The sequence below is a fragment of the Myxine glutinosa genome, chromosome 5 (assembly GCF_964187855.1).
Source record: "Myxine glutinosa chromosome 5, kmMyxGlut1.1, whole genome shotgun sequence".
NCBI lineage: Eukaryota > Metazoa > Chordata > Myxini > Myxiniformes > Myxinidae > Myxine > Myxine glutinosa.
Genome location: NC_136265.1, coordinates 177173688 through 177191930, shown reverse-complemented (window position 1 = coordinate 177191930; position 18243 = coordinate 177173688). Strand labels below are relative to the sequence as shown.

General features: G+C 41.0%; 1 protein-coding gene across 1 annotated transcript in view; it reads right to left on the bottom strand.

Moving 5' to 3' along the window:
- The window catches only part of LOC137426676 (uncharacterized), a 123430-nt gene that overhangs the window by 6159 nt on the left and 99028 nt on the right, over positions 1 to 18243 (bottom strand). Inside the window, exon 7 of the mRNA XM_068115450.2 lies at positions 17509 to 17639. Coding sequence (XP_067971551.2) covers positions 17509 to 17639 — 131 coding nt within the window. The remainder of the gene's footprint in view (positions 1 to 17508; positions 17640 to 18243) is intronic.

Sequence of the window (18243 nt, the reverse complement as noted above, 5' to 3'; positions counted from 1 at the left end):
AGTGGCTGACCTGGAACAGGGAGCAACACTAACACCCGGTCCTCAGGACTGAAATTTCTTATCTGAGATTTCTTGTCATGTCTCACTTTCATTTTATCCTGTGTCATTTTCAAGTTTCCTCTCGCAACTTCACAAGCCTTTGCTAATCTGTGCCTAACCGTTGACACATACTCTACCACTGTTGACTGCGACTCCTGTAGCCACTGTTCTTTCACCAATTTCAATGGTCCTCGAATGGTGTGTCCAAACACAAGTTCAAAAGGACTGAATCCCAATGACTCCTGAACAGATTCCCTCGTAGCAAACAACAATAAGGGTATTTCTTCATCCCAATCCTTGTCACATTCAAAACAATACGTTCTGATCATATTCTTCAATGTCTGGTGAAACCTTTCCAAGGCCCCTTGGCTCTCAGGATGGTAGGTACTTGATCTTACTTGCTCCACTCCCAACAGGTGTACCACTTGCTGAAAAAGCGTTGACATGAAATTGGAACCCTGATCAGACTGGATGACCTTAGGTAGGCCAACCAAAGTGAAAAATTTAATCAAGGCCTTCGCAATAACTGCCGCAGTAATTTTTCTAAGAGGCACTGCTTCTGGGAACCTCATGGAAGCGCACATGATGGTCAGAAAATACTGATGTCCAGCCTTAGTTTTAGGTAAAGGGCCTACACAGTCAATAATGACTTGGCTGAATGGCTCTTCAAAAGCTGGAATTGGTTTTAAAGGTGCAGAATGGACTTTCTGATTAGGTTTTCCCACAAGCTGGCAAGAGTGGCAAGATTTACAGAACCCCGCCACATCACGTCGCAATCCTGGCCAGAAAAAATGTACCAAAATTCTGTCATGTCTTGTTCACTCCAAGGTGCCCGGCCAAAGGTGTCTCATGTGCCAAACTCAATATCTCCTTCCGGTACGGCTGTGGCATCACAATTTGGTAATGAACTTTCCACTCATCATTTGCTGGCACCTCCGGTGGTCTCCATTTTCTCATGCGTATTTCCCCTTTCATGAAGTAACCAACAGGTATCTTCATAGCCTCTTCCTCTGTAATGGCTTTACCAATCAAACTCCGGAGCTCCGAATCTCTGTGTTGTTCTTCAACAAGTCTCTTTCGGACAAGCACCATTTGTTCAGCCTCGTTCCCAGATGTCTCCGATGGACACTCCATTTTCTCTTTTGGTCCAGATGCCACCTTTTCCTTAGGTTCCTTGATGTCACTCCCTTTCCTATTACCTCTTCCAGACTTTTCCTCCAATATCTCTATGGAACCCAAATGCACATCACCTTCCTTCTCCTTCTCTTCAGAGCACTTCCTACCCATAGCACGAGTCACTGCACAGGATGGAAAGATACCCGGAATCTCCTGCTCTAACTGTGCTGTGTTATTTTCCATACTGGGCTTTTCAACCAACATCGGATTACCAGAAACTCGACCCCCGGCCAAATCATTCCCGATAATAAAAGAGATTCCCTCTACAGGAAGAGTGGCTTGTAACCCCACAGTGACCGGTCCTGACACCAACTCAGACTTTAAATGGATGACATGAAGAGGAGCTTTAACATAGCCACCAACCCCCTGTAAGAGAACACTAACCCCCGTGGCCGTCTTCTCCGACAATGGCAAAATGCCCTCAAGCATCAAAGATTGATGTGCTCCTGTGTCCCTCAATACCCTAACAGGTCTCTGGTTCGTTAAGTCCCCATCCAGTGACACAAGCCCCTCGGAAATAAAAGGTTTGTAACCCTCTTGGACAAGGTCGTTCTGTGATGCCGTAACTTTGGCACGGGAACCTTCACGAGGCACTGTCCTCCAAGGACGATTTCTCGCATTGGCCAACGCATTCGGAGTTGCACTAGTCTGACTCCGCTCCTGATTTTTCCTTTTCAGGGCGTAACATTGGGACATCAAAGGCCCAGGTTTCTTGCAAAAAGCGCAAGTAGGCCCGGAGGAAAAACCCGTGGTCTGCCTTGGGCCCCCCGGAAGATAGGTATGCCTTGGAACTGCAGTCTTCTGATCCCTAAAAGTCGCGGTATCAGCTTTGTCCCCATAGTCCTCTTTAGGCCGCTTCCATGAAAATTTGTTCTCCGACCCTGATTTATCGTAACTCCCCTGGCTAACTCTAGGCGGGAAGTTAGGTTTGTGTTACCCCATCCGGTGTGTCAAGGCATAGTCATCTGCCACTGTTGCTGCCTCGTATAACTCCAGGACCTTTTTTTCATGCAGATGCACTTTAATGTCCACGTGGACATACTGTTTAAATTCCTCCACCAATATCAATTGGCGTAAACGGTTGAAGTCTTTCCCAATCTCCTTCGAGTCACACCACCTATCAAACATAGTTTCCTTCATTCTGGCAAACTCCACATTGGTCTCACTCTCCCTCTTCCTGGCATTCCTGAATTTTTGTCGGTAAGCTTCAGGGACCAATTCATAGGCTTTGAGAATGGCTTTCTTCACTATCTCATAATCTTCTCATTGGTCAATCGGTAAAGCCGAATAGATATCTTGAGCTTTACCCACCAGAACACTTTGTACTAACATAGTCCATGACCCCACAGGCCATTTTAACATTTGAGCCACCTTCTCAAAGTGTAAAAAGAACTTGGCTACCTCCTTTTCATTGAAGGGTGGAACCAGCCTCACATGCGTACCAACATCCCAAGAGTTCTGACTGGTTGTCGAACTAGCCGGCATGGATACTACTTCTCTCCATTCCCCCAGTACTTCAAGCTCCTTGAGTTTAAGTTCCCTCTGATACTCCATCTCCGGTTCCTTTAACTCCCTTTCGGCTCTCCTTTCCTCTGCTCTTTCCTTTTCCGCTTTCCATTCCAACTCTTTTAACCTTTCCTGGCTCTGCAGTTGCATCTCCATTTTCCGGAGCACCAGATTTCCTTTTTCCTCTGGTAACTAATCCAAGGCTACCTCTTCCCATGTTCCTTGTCCCACTAGAGATTCTACCACCAATGTCTGAATCTCTGCTTTCTTTATACTAACTCGGACCTCCAAGTTACAATATTTGGCCAATATCATGAGTTCCGATCTTTTTAACGCCTGGAACTGTGCCTCGTTAGGGGACGTCGCAAACTTTTCTACGTCAAACACCATGGTGACTATTAGTTAGCACCTGTTAACCTTCACACAAAAATGTCCAAATTTTCAGAAAAATTTGGGAATGTTAGAAAATTCCAAATTTGGGAATTTTAGGAATGTTAGGGAATTCTATCCCGGACGGGCCCCCAATTTCTGTTACGTGCTCCTCCCCAAACCCCGGTCACGGTGTACCTCCGAGCCCCGAAAGGAGTCACGGCAGAAAGATGTGCTATTATGTGTGCCAATGACCAATGGTGAAACCACACCAATCAATTGTTATAAAACCAAAGTATTGTATTAATATCACACAATAATAACAACTTGCACAAGTACAATATAACTTCAATTGCACAACAAATACCATATAATTCCTATGATGGTACCACTAGTTTCTTAACGCAATAACTCACGGTACTCCACGTGAGCGAAATGTAACACCCCCAAAGTCACTGTCCCGGCACCAGGCCAAAGTCGATCCACGCTCCGGTGATCACAAGAAAAAGGTCGTACTGAGACCCGAACCCAGGACGGCCGACAGTCGACGCTGCCGAAGAGCCGCTGGGTGGGTGACGGGCCGACGTCGGTCAGGCAAAAGTTCACCCAAAAGGCGACTGGGAACCCACACCTTCAGTTCACCAGACAAGGACGCTGATATGAACGAGCAGCGGCTCCTAAGCGGAAAACCGCGAATTCCCAATCGAAATCCACGACACACACGAGAACCAGGCTAACGGCTGGTGCGTGGTGAAATGGCTGGCGCGAGCTGAAATGGCGGACGGGCCCGTAATGGAGGCGTACCTGCTCTCCAACAATGATTCACTTTTGGAATCAACCGCAAAACCCGTCACGCAGGTTTATCTGCCACAGTAATATTGTTACGGAATCTGGCGACGGCACTCCCCTTACCGAGGGGGGTTTAATCCCCTCGTCGTTAAGCTGGCTGTCTCCGTTCCTGGACCCACCCTGCTCCTTTGTGGGATAGGATTGGCCAAGGTGATTGGTCAAGGGATTCCCGGACACCTCTGCCAATCCCTCCACAAAGCAGGTGGGTGGCCCCGCTCGAATCCCGGACAAGATGGTATTTTGCCGAGCGGTTTAGCAGTCCGGAATCCGAGCCGTTAGCAAAGACTAACCCGATTGTAAGCGGTTCGGCCAAAATCGCGCCACAGGAACTCAATGGGGAAATCACGAAAGCGGTCGGATGAGAAAGAAAGCCAAGGTAAGGAGGAACAGGTATTTATTTATTATGTACAATAACCCAAAGAAAGAGAAGAAATCAAAGTAATATACAGGAAAAGAACAGAAGACACAGTGCAATTCTTTAACTTATACAGCTTAACTTATCCTCAGGACAAGACGAACAGAACAAACTCACGTACACAAAAGGGGGATTCTCAGGCAGGAATGAATGGCTGGAAGGAGAAGGTTCAGGTGGGACACAGGGTAGGAAGGTCTGGGCAAAATGCGCAGCAAAGAGGTCCGCTCCAGGTTCGCAGTTCGGAAGCGAACAGCCGGCGGCTCCACACGGCAGGGCTTTCTGCAGCAGCAGGTCTCTCCTTACTCGCCGCACCTCCTTGATGGTTCCGGAATCGGAAAATGCCACAAAATGCCACAAATGAAAATGCGCCTCCCTCCACAGAACTCTCGATTCGTGCTCCCTCACTCATCTGCGGTGGGGGCTTCGCGCAACGGGTTTTATAACCCCGCCCTTGGAACCCTCCCGAACCTGCTCGATCTTTCGTTCCACGCCCTCTCAAGCCAAACCCACTGATTCCTGGTTGGTCGTAAGGGCTGGCTGACCCCACCTTTGGTGACGAGGTGGGGCCACGCCTGTGCTTCTGGTAGCTCCTCCCCCTTCTTCTCCGAGATGGAGCACATGGGCAATGGCGTTTTTGGAGTGAGCGGTAAGGCGGCTGCGGCTGGCAGAGGCGCTTTGGGGAAATAGAAAAGGGGGAACTATCTTATTTGTTTGATGCAACGCAGATTCAACTATGAGCAACATAGCCTTACCTGAAACACAGAATAATGAAATAACTACGAAAGGGCCTATGATTTGCTACGTGTTGCAATGTGGACTAACTAAGGTGCACTTATTTCAATTAACAGCCAATTAAGGGGAAATGTACACAGGGGTTATTTATAAGGAAATTTACAACTAAATTTACATGTGAAGGTTCTAAAAACCGCAACAATATCGACCCTGTCACAGGAATCCCTTTCCCGGGGAAACAAATATTCGCGTGTGACCAGCGTCCGCTCGACACCTCGAAGCCGATCGGCCTTTCTCTCCCAATCTCACTTGATCCGCTTCCACCTCCTCCTCCTCCGGTTTCTCCCGATCCATTTCGTTTTTCTTTTAAAACACTAATTTTCACCTTTGAAGACAGTTATCTCCATTTCACTCAAACTATAACAATAATAGTATATGAAACTAAAAATGCTTCCAGTGGATGAAAACCACAAAGACGGAAGTGACGAATCCGTAACACAAGAACGTCCTCCCCTTGGAAACTTTGGGCCAGCAAGCACAAGTCGGCCCTCAGCTCCCCCGAAGGGCACCACAGCCGAGCCCTCCCCACTCCGGCACTGCAAAACCGCTCTCTCTCAGTGTTAGCACACCGGAAAATGCCAGCCGCCCGTTCGAGCACAACAATGGCGAAGCCTTCTTGTTCGTGCAAAAGCCCACACCGAGAGAGAGCGACTTCTTCCTCTTGCTCGATCCTTCTGCACGACGTCACCCCGACCAATCACCAAGCTCCAGGGCCGTGGCCTGCTGGCACCGCTCTTTTGGAAGCGGGGCTTACTAGCCCAACGGCTCTGCCTGGCCTGCAGTGGACGGTTGTTGTTGTTGTTGTTGTTGTTGTTGTAAAACGTTTGGGAAAAAAAAATCACCGAGGGCAATCATATACAGGGGGAAACTAACTTTAATCCCCATCTAATTACCACAGCTTCACCCCTCCTGTGAAGGCATGGAAACAATCTTAAGCTCCAGTTTCCCTGCTTAAGTACATCGAGATGTCTCCTACCCTCCATGGTCCATGCTACACCTATACAGTCCTATCTTTACTATGGGATTCCTCCATCTACCCCCACAAACATAACAATAAATTGCAAGTTGATGCACATGGCACTGCCTCATTATGCTGTAGCCCCAGGTTAAAACCCCATCCTTGCTCTTGGTGTTTAACATCCCTCATTCTACTGTTCCTTCCTGATCCGTTCTATGCTCTAGCTCCTCCACGAGCTTCAGCAATGTATACCAAAAAACAACAAATAAATAAATAATGCTGCTTCCTTGCTTGATACCCAGCACTTGGAAGGTGGAGCACGAATAAACTCCATGGGTAGGCATTCTAAAAGAGAGAGAGGATGAGGAAGTTTTCTGAATAGCCCCATTGATGGCATAAATAAAAGCAATGTCACAAAGACTGTTTCCAGTAACCAGGGTCTTGGGAAATTGTCACTTACCTCAAGTTCACCGGCTGTTTGTCCAATGTCAGGCCTCTTAAGGCCTCTATCTGCATATGTGTACATTACTGGGAAACAATTCCATGAGCCGAAAGACCGTGTAAGAAGTGAGAAAGTAAATAAATCCTAGTTCGTAGGTCAGGACCTTTTGCGTGAAAGTTATCAAATAAAATGAAAGCTGAACTTCAGATAGTTGCATCTAATTTAGCACACTCACACGCATGCAAATCAAATTCATAAACATATTCAGAAAATCGGAAAACTACCAAGTAAGTGGTTTCGAACACCTCTGGTTGTGAGTATACTTGGAATTATGCTGCAAGTAAGGGTAACTTTCCCATGGTGTCCTTCCATCAGCGGCGACCCACGCTACCTGAGACCTGGTCGGACATTCACGAAATGTACGCGGAGCAATATAAGTCCGCCCCATGTTTAGTGGAGAGCTCCAGGTCATGGGAGTCCGAAGAACACTGAAAGCAGTTCGAGGTCAACAAACTCACGGCGAGGATGACATGAGGAGGCTCGTCTGGGCCAATGCACACCCCGCAACACGACAGAGAGGGTGACGCATGACCATTGCTCCCGACAAACATGCCTAGAACTGGTGGGGCGTGACCCCCGACAGACTCCTCCCCTCTCCAGCCAAATAAAAGGAGTGATCAGACACAACAGGAGAACAGATTAGAGCTTGGAGATAACAGTTCAGGCATCAGAAAAGCGCTCAGTTCAGAAAACGTTCCAGAGTTCCAGACGGAGTGGAGGATGAGCCAGGACGAAGACGCCGACCTGGGTGCTGAACTTGCTAGAGGAACGGAAGACGGTCGATCGGTGACCACCAAAGAACCAGCACAGACTAAAAGAGCTCAACCAGTAATGATACCTCTTGCTTCTGCCATAGCGAAGGGAAGGGAAGCGAAGGACGCAACAGTAATTTAATTTACGACGCGACATAATTCTAAAGGGTAACTCTAAAGGGTAATTCTAAAGGGTAATTCTAAAACAACAACAACAACAGGCATTTTAAGGCCATTTTCCCTGCAAGAGCGGGGGTTAGCCAAGGGTAATTCTTAAGGGTATTTCTAAAGGGTAATTCTAAAGAGTAGTTCTAAATGGTAATTCTAAAGGATAATTCTAAAGGGTAATTCTAAAGGGTAATTCTAAAGGGTAATTCTAAATGGTAATTCTAAAGGGTAATGCTAAAGGGTAATTCTAAAGGGTAATTCTAAAGGGTAATTCTAAAGGGTAATTCTAAAGGGTAATTCTAAAGGGTAATTCTAAAGGGTAATTCTAAAGGGTAATTCTAAAGGGTAATTCTAAAGTGTAATTCTAAAGGGTAATTCTAAAGTGTAATTCTAAAGGGTAATTCTAAAGTGTAATTCTAAAGGGTAATTCTAAATGGTAATTCTAAATGGTAATTCTAATGGGTAATTCTACAGGGTAATTCTAAAGGGTAACTCTAAAGGGTAATTCTAAAGGGTAATTCTAAAACAACAACAACAACAGGCATTTTAGGCCATTTTCCCTGCAAGAGCGGGGGTTAGCCAAGGGTAATTCTTAAGGGTAATTCTAAAGGGTAATTCTAAAGAGTAGTTCTAAATGGTAATTCTAAAGGATAATTCTAAAGTGTAATTCTAAAGGGTAATTCTAAAGTGTAATTCTAAAGGGTAATTCTAAAGGGTAATTCTAAAGGGTAATTCTAAAGGGTAATTCTAAAGGGTAATTCTAAAGGGTAATTCTAAAGGGTAATTCTAAAGTGTAATTCTAAAGGGTAATTCTAAAGTGTAATTCTAAAGGGTAATTCTAAAGTGTAATTCTAAAGGGTAATTCTAAATGGTAATTCTAAATGGTAATTCTAATGGGTAATTCTACAGGGTAATTCTAAAGGGTAACTCTAAAGGGTAATTCTAAAGGGTAATTCTAAAACAACAACAACAACAGGCATTTTAAGGCCATTTTCCCTGCAAGAGCGGGGGTTAGCCAAGGGTAATTCTTAAGGGTAATTCTAAAGGGTAATTCTAAAGAGTAGTTCTAAATGGTAATTCTAAAGGATAATTCTAAAGGGTAATTCTAAAGGGTAATTCTAAAGGGTAATTCTAAATGGTAATTCTAAAGGGTAATGCTAAAGGGTAATTCTAAAGGGTAATTCTAAAGGGTAATTCTAAAGGGTAATTCTAAAGGGTAATTCTAAAGGGTAATTCTAAAGGGTAATTCTAAAGGGTAATTCTAAAGTGTAATTCTAAAGGGTAATTCTAAAGTGTAATTCTAAAGGGTAATTCTAAAGTGTAATTCTAAAGGGTAATTCTAAATGGTAATTCTAAATGGTAATTCTAATGGGTAATTCTACAGGGTAATTCTAAAGGGTAATTCTGAAGGGTAATTCTAAAGGGTAATTTGAAAGGGTAATTCTAAAGGGTAATTCTGAAGGGTAATTCTAAAGGGTAATTCTAAAGGGTAATTCTAAAGGGTAATTCTAAAGGGTAATTCTAAAGGGTAATTCCAAATGGTAATTCTAAATGGTAATTCTAAAGGGTAATTCTAAAGGGTAATTCCAAATGGTAATTCTAAATGGTAATTCTAAAGGGTAATTCTTAAGGGTAATTCTAAAGGGTAATTCTAAATGGTAATTCTAAAGGGTAATTCCAAAGGGTAATTCTAAAGAGTAATTCTTAAGGGCAATTCTAAAGGGTAATTCTAAAGGGTAATTCTAAAGGGTAATTCTAAAGAGTAATTCTAAAGGGTAATTCTAAAGGGTAATTCTAAAGGGTAATTCCAAATGGTAATTCTAAATGGTAATTCTAAATGGTAATTCTAAAGGGTAATTCTAAAGGGTAATTCTAAATGGTAATTCTAAATGGTAATTCTAAAGGGTAATTCTAAAGGGTAATTCTAAATGGTAATTCTAAAGGGTAATTCCAAAGGGTAATTCTAAAGAGTAATTCTTAAGGGCGATTCTAAAGGGTAATTCTACATGGTATTTCTAAAGGGTAATTCTAAAGGGTAATTCTAAAGGGTAATTCTAAAGGGTAATTCGAAAGGGTAATTCGAAAGGGTAATTCGAAAGGGTAATTTTAAATGCTAATTCTAAAGGGTAATTCTACATGGTAATTCTAATGGGTAATTCTAAAGGGTAATTCTAATTGGTAATTCTAAAGGGTAATTCTAAATGGTAATTCTAAAGGGTAATTCTAAAGGGTAATTCTAAAGGGTAATTCTAAAGGGTAATTCTACATGGTAATTCTCATGGTAATTCGAAAGGGTAATTCTAAAGGGTAATTCTAAAGGGTAATTCTAAAGGGTAATTCCAAATGGTAATTCTAAAGGGTAATTCTAAAGAGTAATTCTAAATGGTAATTCTATTGGGTAATTCTAAAGGGTAATTCTAAAGGGTAATTCCAAAGGGTAATTGTGAAGGGTAATTCTTTATGGTAATTCAAAAGGGTAATTCGAAAGGGTAATTCTAAATGCTAATTCTAAAGGGTAATTCTACATGGTAATTCTAAAGGGTAATTCTAAAGGGTAATTCTAAAGGGTAATTCTAATTGGTAATTCTAAAGGGTAATTCTAAATGGTAATTCTAAAGGGTAATTCTGAAGGGTAATTCTAAAGGGTAATTCTAAAGGGTAATTCTAAAGGGTAATTCTAAATGGTAATTCTAAAGGGTAATTCTAATTGGTAATTCTAAAGGGTAATTCTAAATGGTAATTCTAAAGGGTAATTCTAAATGGTAATTATATTGGGTAATTCTAAAGGGTAATTCTGAAGGGTAATTCTAAAGGGTAATTCTAAAGGGTAATTCTGAAGGGTAATTCCAAAGGGTAATTCTAAAGGGTAATTCTAAAGGGTAATTCTAAATGGTAATTCTAAAGGGTAATTCTAATTGGTAATTCTAAAGGGTAATTCTAAATGGTAATTCTAAAGGGTAATTCTAAAGGGTAATTCTAAAGGGTAATTCTAAAGGGTAATTCTAAAGGGTAATTCTAATTGGTAATTCTAAAGGGTAATTCTAAATGGTAATTCTAAAGGGTAATTCTAAATGGTAATTATATTGGGTAATTCTAAAGGGTAATTCTGAAGGGTAATTCTAAATGGTAATTCTAAAGGGTAATTCTGAAGGGTAATTCTAAAGGGTAATTCTAAAGGGTAATTCTAAAGGGTAATTCTAAATGGTAATTCTAAAGGGTAATTCTAATTGGTAATTCTAAAGGGTAATTCTAAAGGGTAATTCTAAAGGGTAATTCTAAAGGGTAATTCTGAAGGGTAATTCTAAAGGGTAATTCTAAAGGGTAATTCTAAAGGGTAATTCTAAATGGTAATTCTAAAGGGTAATTCTAATTGGTAATTCTAAAGGGTAATTCTAAATGGTAATTCTAAAGGGTAATTCTAAATGGTAATTATATTGGGTAATTCTAAAGTGTAATTCCAAAGGGTAATTCTAAATGGTAATTCTAAAGTGTAATTCTAAAGGGTAATTCTAAAGGGTAATTCCAAAGGGTAATTCTAAAGGGTAATTCTAAAGGGTAATTCTAAAGGGTAATTCTAAAGGGTAATTCTAAAGGGTAATTCTAAAGTGTAATTCTAAAGGGTAATTCTAAAGTGTAATTCTAAAGGGTAATTCTAAAGTGTAATTCTAAAGGGTAATTCTAAATGGTAATTCTAAATGGTAATTCTAATGGGTAATTCTACAGGGTAATTCTAAAGGGTAATTCTGAAGGGTAATTCTAAAGGGTAATTTGAAAGGGTAATTCTAAAGGGTAATTCTGAAGGGTAATTCTAAAGGGTAATTCTAAAGGGTAATTCTAAAGGGTAATTCTAAAGGGTAATTCTAAAGGGTAATTCCAAATGGTAATTCTAAATGGTAATTCTAAAGGGTAATTCTAAAGGGTAATTCCAAATGGTAATTCTAAATGGTAATTCTAAAGGGTAATTCTTAAGGGTAATTCTAAAGGGTAATTCTAAATGGTAATTCTAAAGGGTAATTCCAAAGGGTAATTCTAAAGAGTAATTCTTAAGGGCAATTCTAAAGGGTAATTCTAAAGGGTAATTCTAAAGGGTAATTCTAAAGAGTAATTCTAAAGGGTAATTCTAAAGGGTAATTCTAAAGAGTAATTCTAAAGGGTAATTCTAAAGGGTAATTCTAAAGGGTAATTCCAAATGGTAATTCTAAATGGTAATTCTAAATGGTAATTCTAAAGGGTAATTCTAAAGGGTAATTCTAAATGGTAATTCTAAATGGTAATTCTAAAGGGTAATTCTAAAGGGTAATTCTAAATGGTAATTCTAAATGGTAATTCTAAATGGTAATTCTAAAGGGTAATTCCAAATGGTAATTCTAAATGGTAATTCTAAATGGTAATTCTAAAGGGTAATTCTAAAGGGTAATTCTAAATGGTAATTCTAAATGGTAATTCTAAAGGGTAATTCTAAAGGGTAATTCTAAATGGTAATTCTAAAGGGTAATTCCAAAGGGTAATTCTAAAGAGTAATTCTTAAGGGCGATTCTAAAGGGTAATTCTACATGGTATTTCTAAAGGGTAATTCTAAAGGGTAATTCTAAAGGGTAATTCTAAAGGGTAATTCGAAAGGGTAATTCGAAAGGGTAATTCGAAAGGGTAATTCGAAAGGGTAATTTTAAATGCTAATTCTAAAGGGTAATTCTACATGGTAATTCTAATGGGTAATTCTAAAGGGTAATTCTAATTGGTAATTCTAAAGGGTAATTCTAAATGGTAATTCTAAAGGGTAATTCTAAAGGGTAATTCTAAAGGGTAATTCGAAAGGGTAATTCTACATGGTAATTCTCATGGTAATTCGAAAGGGTAATTCTAAAGGGTAATTCTAAAGGGTAATTCTAAAGGGTAATTCCAAATGGTAATTCTAAAGGGTAATTCTAAAGAGTAATTCTAAATGGTAATTCTATTGGGTAATTCTAAAGGGTAATTCTAAAGGGTAATTCCAAAGGGTAATTGTGAAGGGTAATTCTTTATGGTAATTCAAAAGGGTAATTCGAAAGGGTAATTCTAAATGCTAATTCTAAAGGGTAATTCTACATGGTAATTCTAAAGGGTAATTCTAAAGGGTAATTCTAAATGGTAATTCTAAAGGGTAATTCTAATTGGTAATTCTAAAGGGTAATTCTAAATGGTAATTCTAAAGGGTAATTCTAAATGGTAATTATATTGGGTAATTCTAAAGTGTAATTCCAAAGGGTAATTCTAAATGGTAATTCTAAAGTGTAATTCTAAAGGGTAATTCTAAAGGGTAATTCCAAAGGGTAATTCCAAAGGGTAATTGTGAAGGGTAATTCTTTATGGTAATTCAAAAGGGTAATTCTAAAGGGTAATTCGAAAGGGTAATTCTAAATGCTAATTCTAAATGGTAATTCTCAAGGGTAATTCTAAAGGGTAATTCTAAAGAGTAATTGTTAAGGGTAATTCTAAATGGTAATTCTAAAGGGTAATTCTAAAGGGTAATTCTAAAGGGTAATTCTAAAGGGTAATTCTAAAGGATAATTCTAAATGGTAATTCTGAAGGGTAATTCTAAAGGGTAATTCTAAAGGGTAATTCTAAAGGGTAATTCCAAAGGGTAATTCTAAGGGGTAATTCTAAAGGGTAATTCTAAAGTGTAATTCTAAAGTGTAATTCTAAAGGGTAATTCTAAAGGGTAATTCTAAAGGGTAATTCTAAAGGGTAATTCTAAAGGGTAATTCTAAAGGGTAATTCTAAAGGGTAATTCTAAAGGGTAATTCTAAAGGGTAATTCTAAAGGGTAATTCGAAAGGGTAATTCGAAAGGGTAATTCGAAAGGGTAATTCGAAAGGGTAATTCTAAATGAAATGCTAATTCTAAAGGGTAATTCTACATGGTAATTCTACATGGGTAATTCTAAAGGGTAATTCTAATTGGTAATTCTAAAGGGTAATTCTTTTTGGTAATTCTAAATGGTAATTCTAAAGGGTAATTCTAATTGGTAATTCTAAAGGGTAATTCTAAATGGTAATTCTAAAGGATAATTCGAAATGGTAATTCTATTGGGTAATTCTAAATGGTAATTCTAAAGGGTAATTCTTAAAGAGTAATTCTAAATGGTAATTCTAAAGGGTAATTCTAAAGGGTAATTCTAAAGGGGAATTCTAAAGGGGAATTCTAAAGGGTAATTCTAAAGGGTAATTCTAAAGGGTAATTCTAAAGGGTAATTCTAAATGGTAATTCTTAAAGAGTAATTCTAAATGGTAATTCTAAAGGGTAATTCTAAAGGGTAATTCTAAAGGGGAATTCTAAAGGGTAATTCTAAAGGGTAATTCTAAAGGGTAATTCTAAAGGGTAATTCTAAATGGTAATTCTTAAGGGTAATTCTAAAGGGTAATTCTAAAGGGTAATTCTTAAGGGTAATTATAAAGGGTAATTCTAAAGGGTAATTCTAAAGGGTAATTCTAAAGGGTAATTCTAAAGGGTAATTCTAAAGGGTAATTCTAAAGGGTAATTCTGAAGTGTAATTCTAAAGGGTAATTCTAAATGGTAATTCTAAATGGTAATTCCAAATGGTAATTCTAAAGGGTAATTCTAAAGGGTAATTCTAAAGGGTAATTCTAAAGGGTAATTCTACATGGTAATTCTAAAGGGTAATTCTACATGGTAATTCTAAATGGTAATTCTAAAGGGTAATTCTAAAGGGTAATTCTCAAGGGTAATTCTAAAGTGTAATTCTAAAGGGTAATTCTAAAGGGTAATTCTAAATGGTAATTCTAAAGGGTAATTCTAAATGGTAATTTAGAACCCCCAGATAAACAGTAATTAGACGGAGGACCCTGGGGTATTTGGTCGCCTAATTGGCATTCGTGGTTGAGTAGCAACCTGCCGGATCGCATGGAGTGGAGTTATCCGGCGCCCAGGGTCTGAGATCCAGTAGTCCGAGAAGAGCCTGAGAAGCACCCTCATGGTAAACCCCGGAACTCAGTGCCGTATAAACAATATACATAAATTAAATGAGAAATTCAGTGAGATTTGGACACTGAGTAGGGTATGGGACAATAAGGTGAAATGGGCTTACAAAGTTCTCAGTTCTCATTTTGAGGACGATTTCTACGAACTCAAGTCTGTCCCATTGTTGGCGAAAAATAATTTGATAAGCCTAAACCAAAAAACATGGCCATCCTAACAACACTAACACGATGAGAGTTTCCAGACGAGGAGTAACAAATCGAAGGCTCCATCCAATCCTGATGGTCTTATCTTCCCTTCGTCTACCTTGGGCTGAAGTTTCCCTTTCAATTGAACCGTGCGGCTCTAACTGAGAAACACCCTGATTATCCTGTCCATTTTTGTGTTTCGCCTTCAGACTATTCCTCACTTTAACTTATTACAAAGCTCAAGTTTTCAGTTGTCATACCCTTCCTCCTGTCCATGGTACACGGAATCTTGTGGTGAGGCTGTTGCCCAGAAACAACTTGCCTTCGTCTCCTGGAAAGCAAATCCAACGGAAGGAAATCTCATTTCCTTTCACAAAGCCCGAAACAAGTGTGTGTCCACCCTCAGGAGAGCCAGGAAACAATATCTCTCCGTTCTCAAGACCGAACTCTTATCTGTCTCCCTCTTCCAAATCCTGGTGGCGTCTGGTCAAATCCGTTTCTGGTGTTTGTTCCCCCTCCATCCCCTCCCTTACCTCAAACGGCTACACAGCTGACTCCGCACGTGAAAAAGCTGAATGCCTCAACTCTGTGTTTGCCTCTAAATCTTGTGTCCCAAACCCATCGCTCTCTGTACCCACCATACCCAGTCGTACCCTGCTGCTCCTGGACTCCGTGTCCTTTCCTCCTGACAAGGTGGAAAAGTTTCTGTCAACCCTCGACTCTGATTCTGCAACTGGACCCGACGGCATCAGCCCACGGGTCCTAAAATCCTGCTCTGCCGCTCTATCTCACCCTCTCTCTGTTCTCTTCACCCTCTCTTTTGCTCAAGGTCAACTGCCATCTGCTTGGAAATCAGCCAACATCACCGCTTTGCACAAAAAAGGTGCAAAAACAGATCCTAGCAACTACAGGCCAATCAGCCTTCTCCCAATTATCAGCAAAGTCATGGAATCCATCATTGCTTCGGATATGAAATCTTTCCTCTTCTCCAATGGCTTGATCTCTGATCATCAATTTGGTTTCAGACCAGGTCACTCTACTCTGGACATGCTGCTTCTGCTGTCTCAACAATGGATGGAGGTCCTCAATGCCAAACAGGAAATTAGAGCTGTCTCCCTCGACATATCACGTGCCTTCGACACGGTCTGGCACCCCGCTCTGCTCACCAAACTCTCCTCCTTTGGTATCCATGGAAATCTCCACGCATGGCTGGCGGACGTCCTCTCTAGTCGTCGTCAACGTGTGGCCCTGAATGGGTTTCTCTCATCTCCTCTTCCTGTTCAGGCTGGAGTTCCCCAAGGCAGTGTTCTGGGCCCCGTGCTTTTTCTGGTCTTCATCAATGATCTCTCTGACTCTCTTGAAAATCCTCTCTATCTCTTTGCTGATGACTCCACTCTCTGCCGCTCCATTCCTCTTCCCTCAGATCAGCAGTCTGCAGCCTCCTCACTCTCTGAAGACTTGGACAAAATCACAGACTGGTCAAACAAGTGGAACATGTCTTTCAATCCTGACAAATCTCACACTCTTACTATGTCTCTCCGAAAAGATCGACTGGACAACCCTCCCATCTACTTTCTCAACAATCCTCTCCAAGAAGTTCTGTCGCTCAAGCTTTTGGGTCTCACTATCTGCCATGATCTTTCTTGGGAAAACCACATTTCCAAGCTGGCCTCCAAAGCCAGTTGCCGACTGGGCATCCTCCGTCGTGCGAAGTCCTTCCTCGGCACACCTGAGCTCCTCACCACATACAAGGCTTTCATCCGCAGCTCAATGGAATACTGTTCTCCCCTATGGGCCGGTGCTCCTGCCTCACACCTAGCTCGGCTTCACGCTGTTGAAACCAAAGCTTTCAGAATTATTGGAATCTCCCGCGATGAAGCTATCTCTGAGGGCCTTTCACTCACTCACCGCAGGCAGGTAGGTAGTCTTTCTGTCTTCTACCGACTCCTCTCCAGCCTTGCACCCCCAGCTCTCTCTGTGCTCTGTCCCCCAAATATTCCTACAGGTCGCACAAGATCTGCCAGCAACCCTCTGATGGTTAAACTGCCGAAATCTCGGCTCTCTGCTCACCTTCACTCTTTCATTCCTCTTTTCTCCCGCCTCTGGAACAAACTCCCTCACTCCCTTCAATCCCACTCCTCCCTCCAGGTCTTTAAAACAGCTGTTCACCACCATCTCTTATCTTCCCCCATCCAAAACCTTGATCTTTTCTACCCCCGCTAATTCACCCCAGATCCACCTTGTTTGAAATTCCAACTTCTTTCCTGGAAGTCCTGGCAGTGTCCATATGTTTTATACCTCTCCCACCGCCCCCTTCCCATGCCCCCCCCCCAAAGCCCTCGCCCTCTCTCAGATCTCTCGATGTCTCCATGTCTCTCGGTCCCTGCTCTCAAATGTTGTGTTTGTGTCCTCCCCCCTCTCTCCCCATCTTGTCTACCGCTCCCGATGTTATATGTTTTATGTGTCGGTTTGTCTTTCTGTGTGATTAATGTTCGCTCTTTCACGAGCCTCGATGTTGTATACAAAAAAAAGAAAGAAAAAAAAAAGAAGTTATTTTCGACTCCAACTCCCACATCTTTGGCCATCTTCTTCTTGCTGTCTTCGAAATGCGACGTCACAACTCGTTTACAAGTGGGAGAAATTCACACGGAAAACCCCAGATAATACAACTCAATGGCAAGTAATAAAACTCGCAAAGAAATATGTAAATCACCATTTTAAAATAACTTCTTTTTTAAAAATTGCCAAAACAAGTGTTGAAAACTTTTAAACAACTTGGTGTTCTCTTTAAACTTCCAAACATGTCCTCCCTTACTCACCTGGTGTGATTGGTCTGTTGGGAAAGGTAGAATTGAAGATAGTCTTGCCCCGAGCATGCACGGCCACGAAGCATTGGTAGCGGTCCATGGCCTGTCCGCGTGCTGTCGGTACTGACATGGCACCGTCGGGTCTGCTTCGAAGAAAATGAAGCCACAACGGACAGCCATTATTACCCTTCCATGAGGTTTCTTGTTAGGCATTCATTAAATGTTATCTTCATAGTATTGCACAAATCATAAGCTGTCCAGGTAATTCCACACAAACAATAACTAGAGCGAAGTTGATGGCGTACCATCACAAATCCACACGCTTCTTAAGGGAGCAATACACTGAACACAGTAAAAACAACACTGAATCACAGTAATGCACTTTCTGATAAAATGTCTTGATTGAAAATATGCAAAACTATATATGTACATGTTGCTTGATTAGTCCGGCAGATATGTGAAGAATTGTGGTAGAATTGTGCCTTTGATGATACAAGCATGAAACTTGGCACACAGTTAGGGCATACCCTTACAGTGAAATTTGGATGTAGGGGCATTCCAGATTTCTCCTTGGCCCAAAATGGCGGCTAAGAAGGACATATTTACCTATTATTTCAGACTTGTCATTTGTGCTGCTATTGAAACACAATGTAATGAGCATATTATAAATTGTCATGTACATGCTATGCAATACCTTCATACTGGGTTCAAAATTGGAATCTACGGTGGCCTATAAGGGGCAGAACA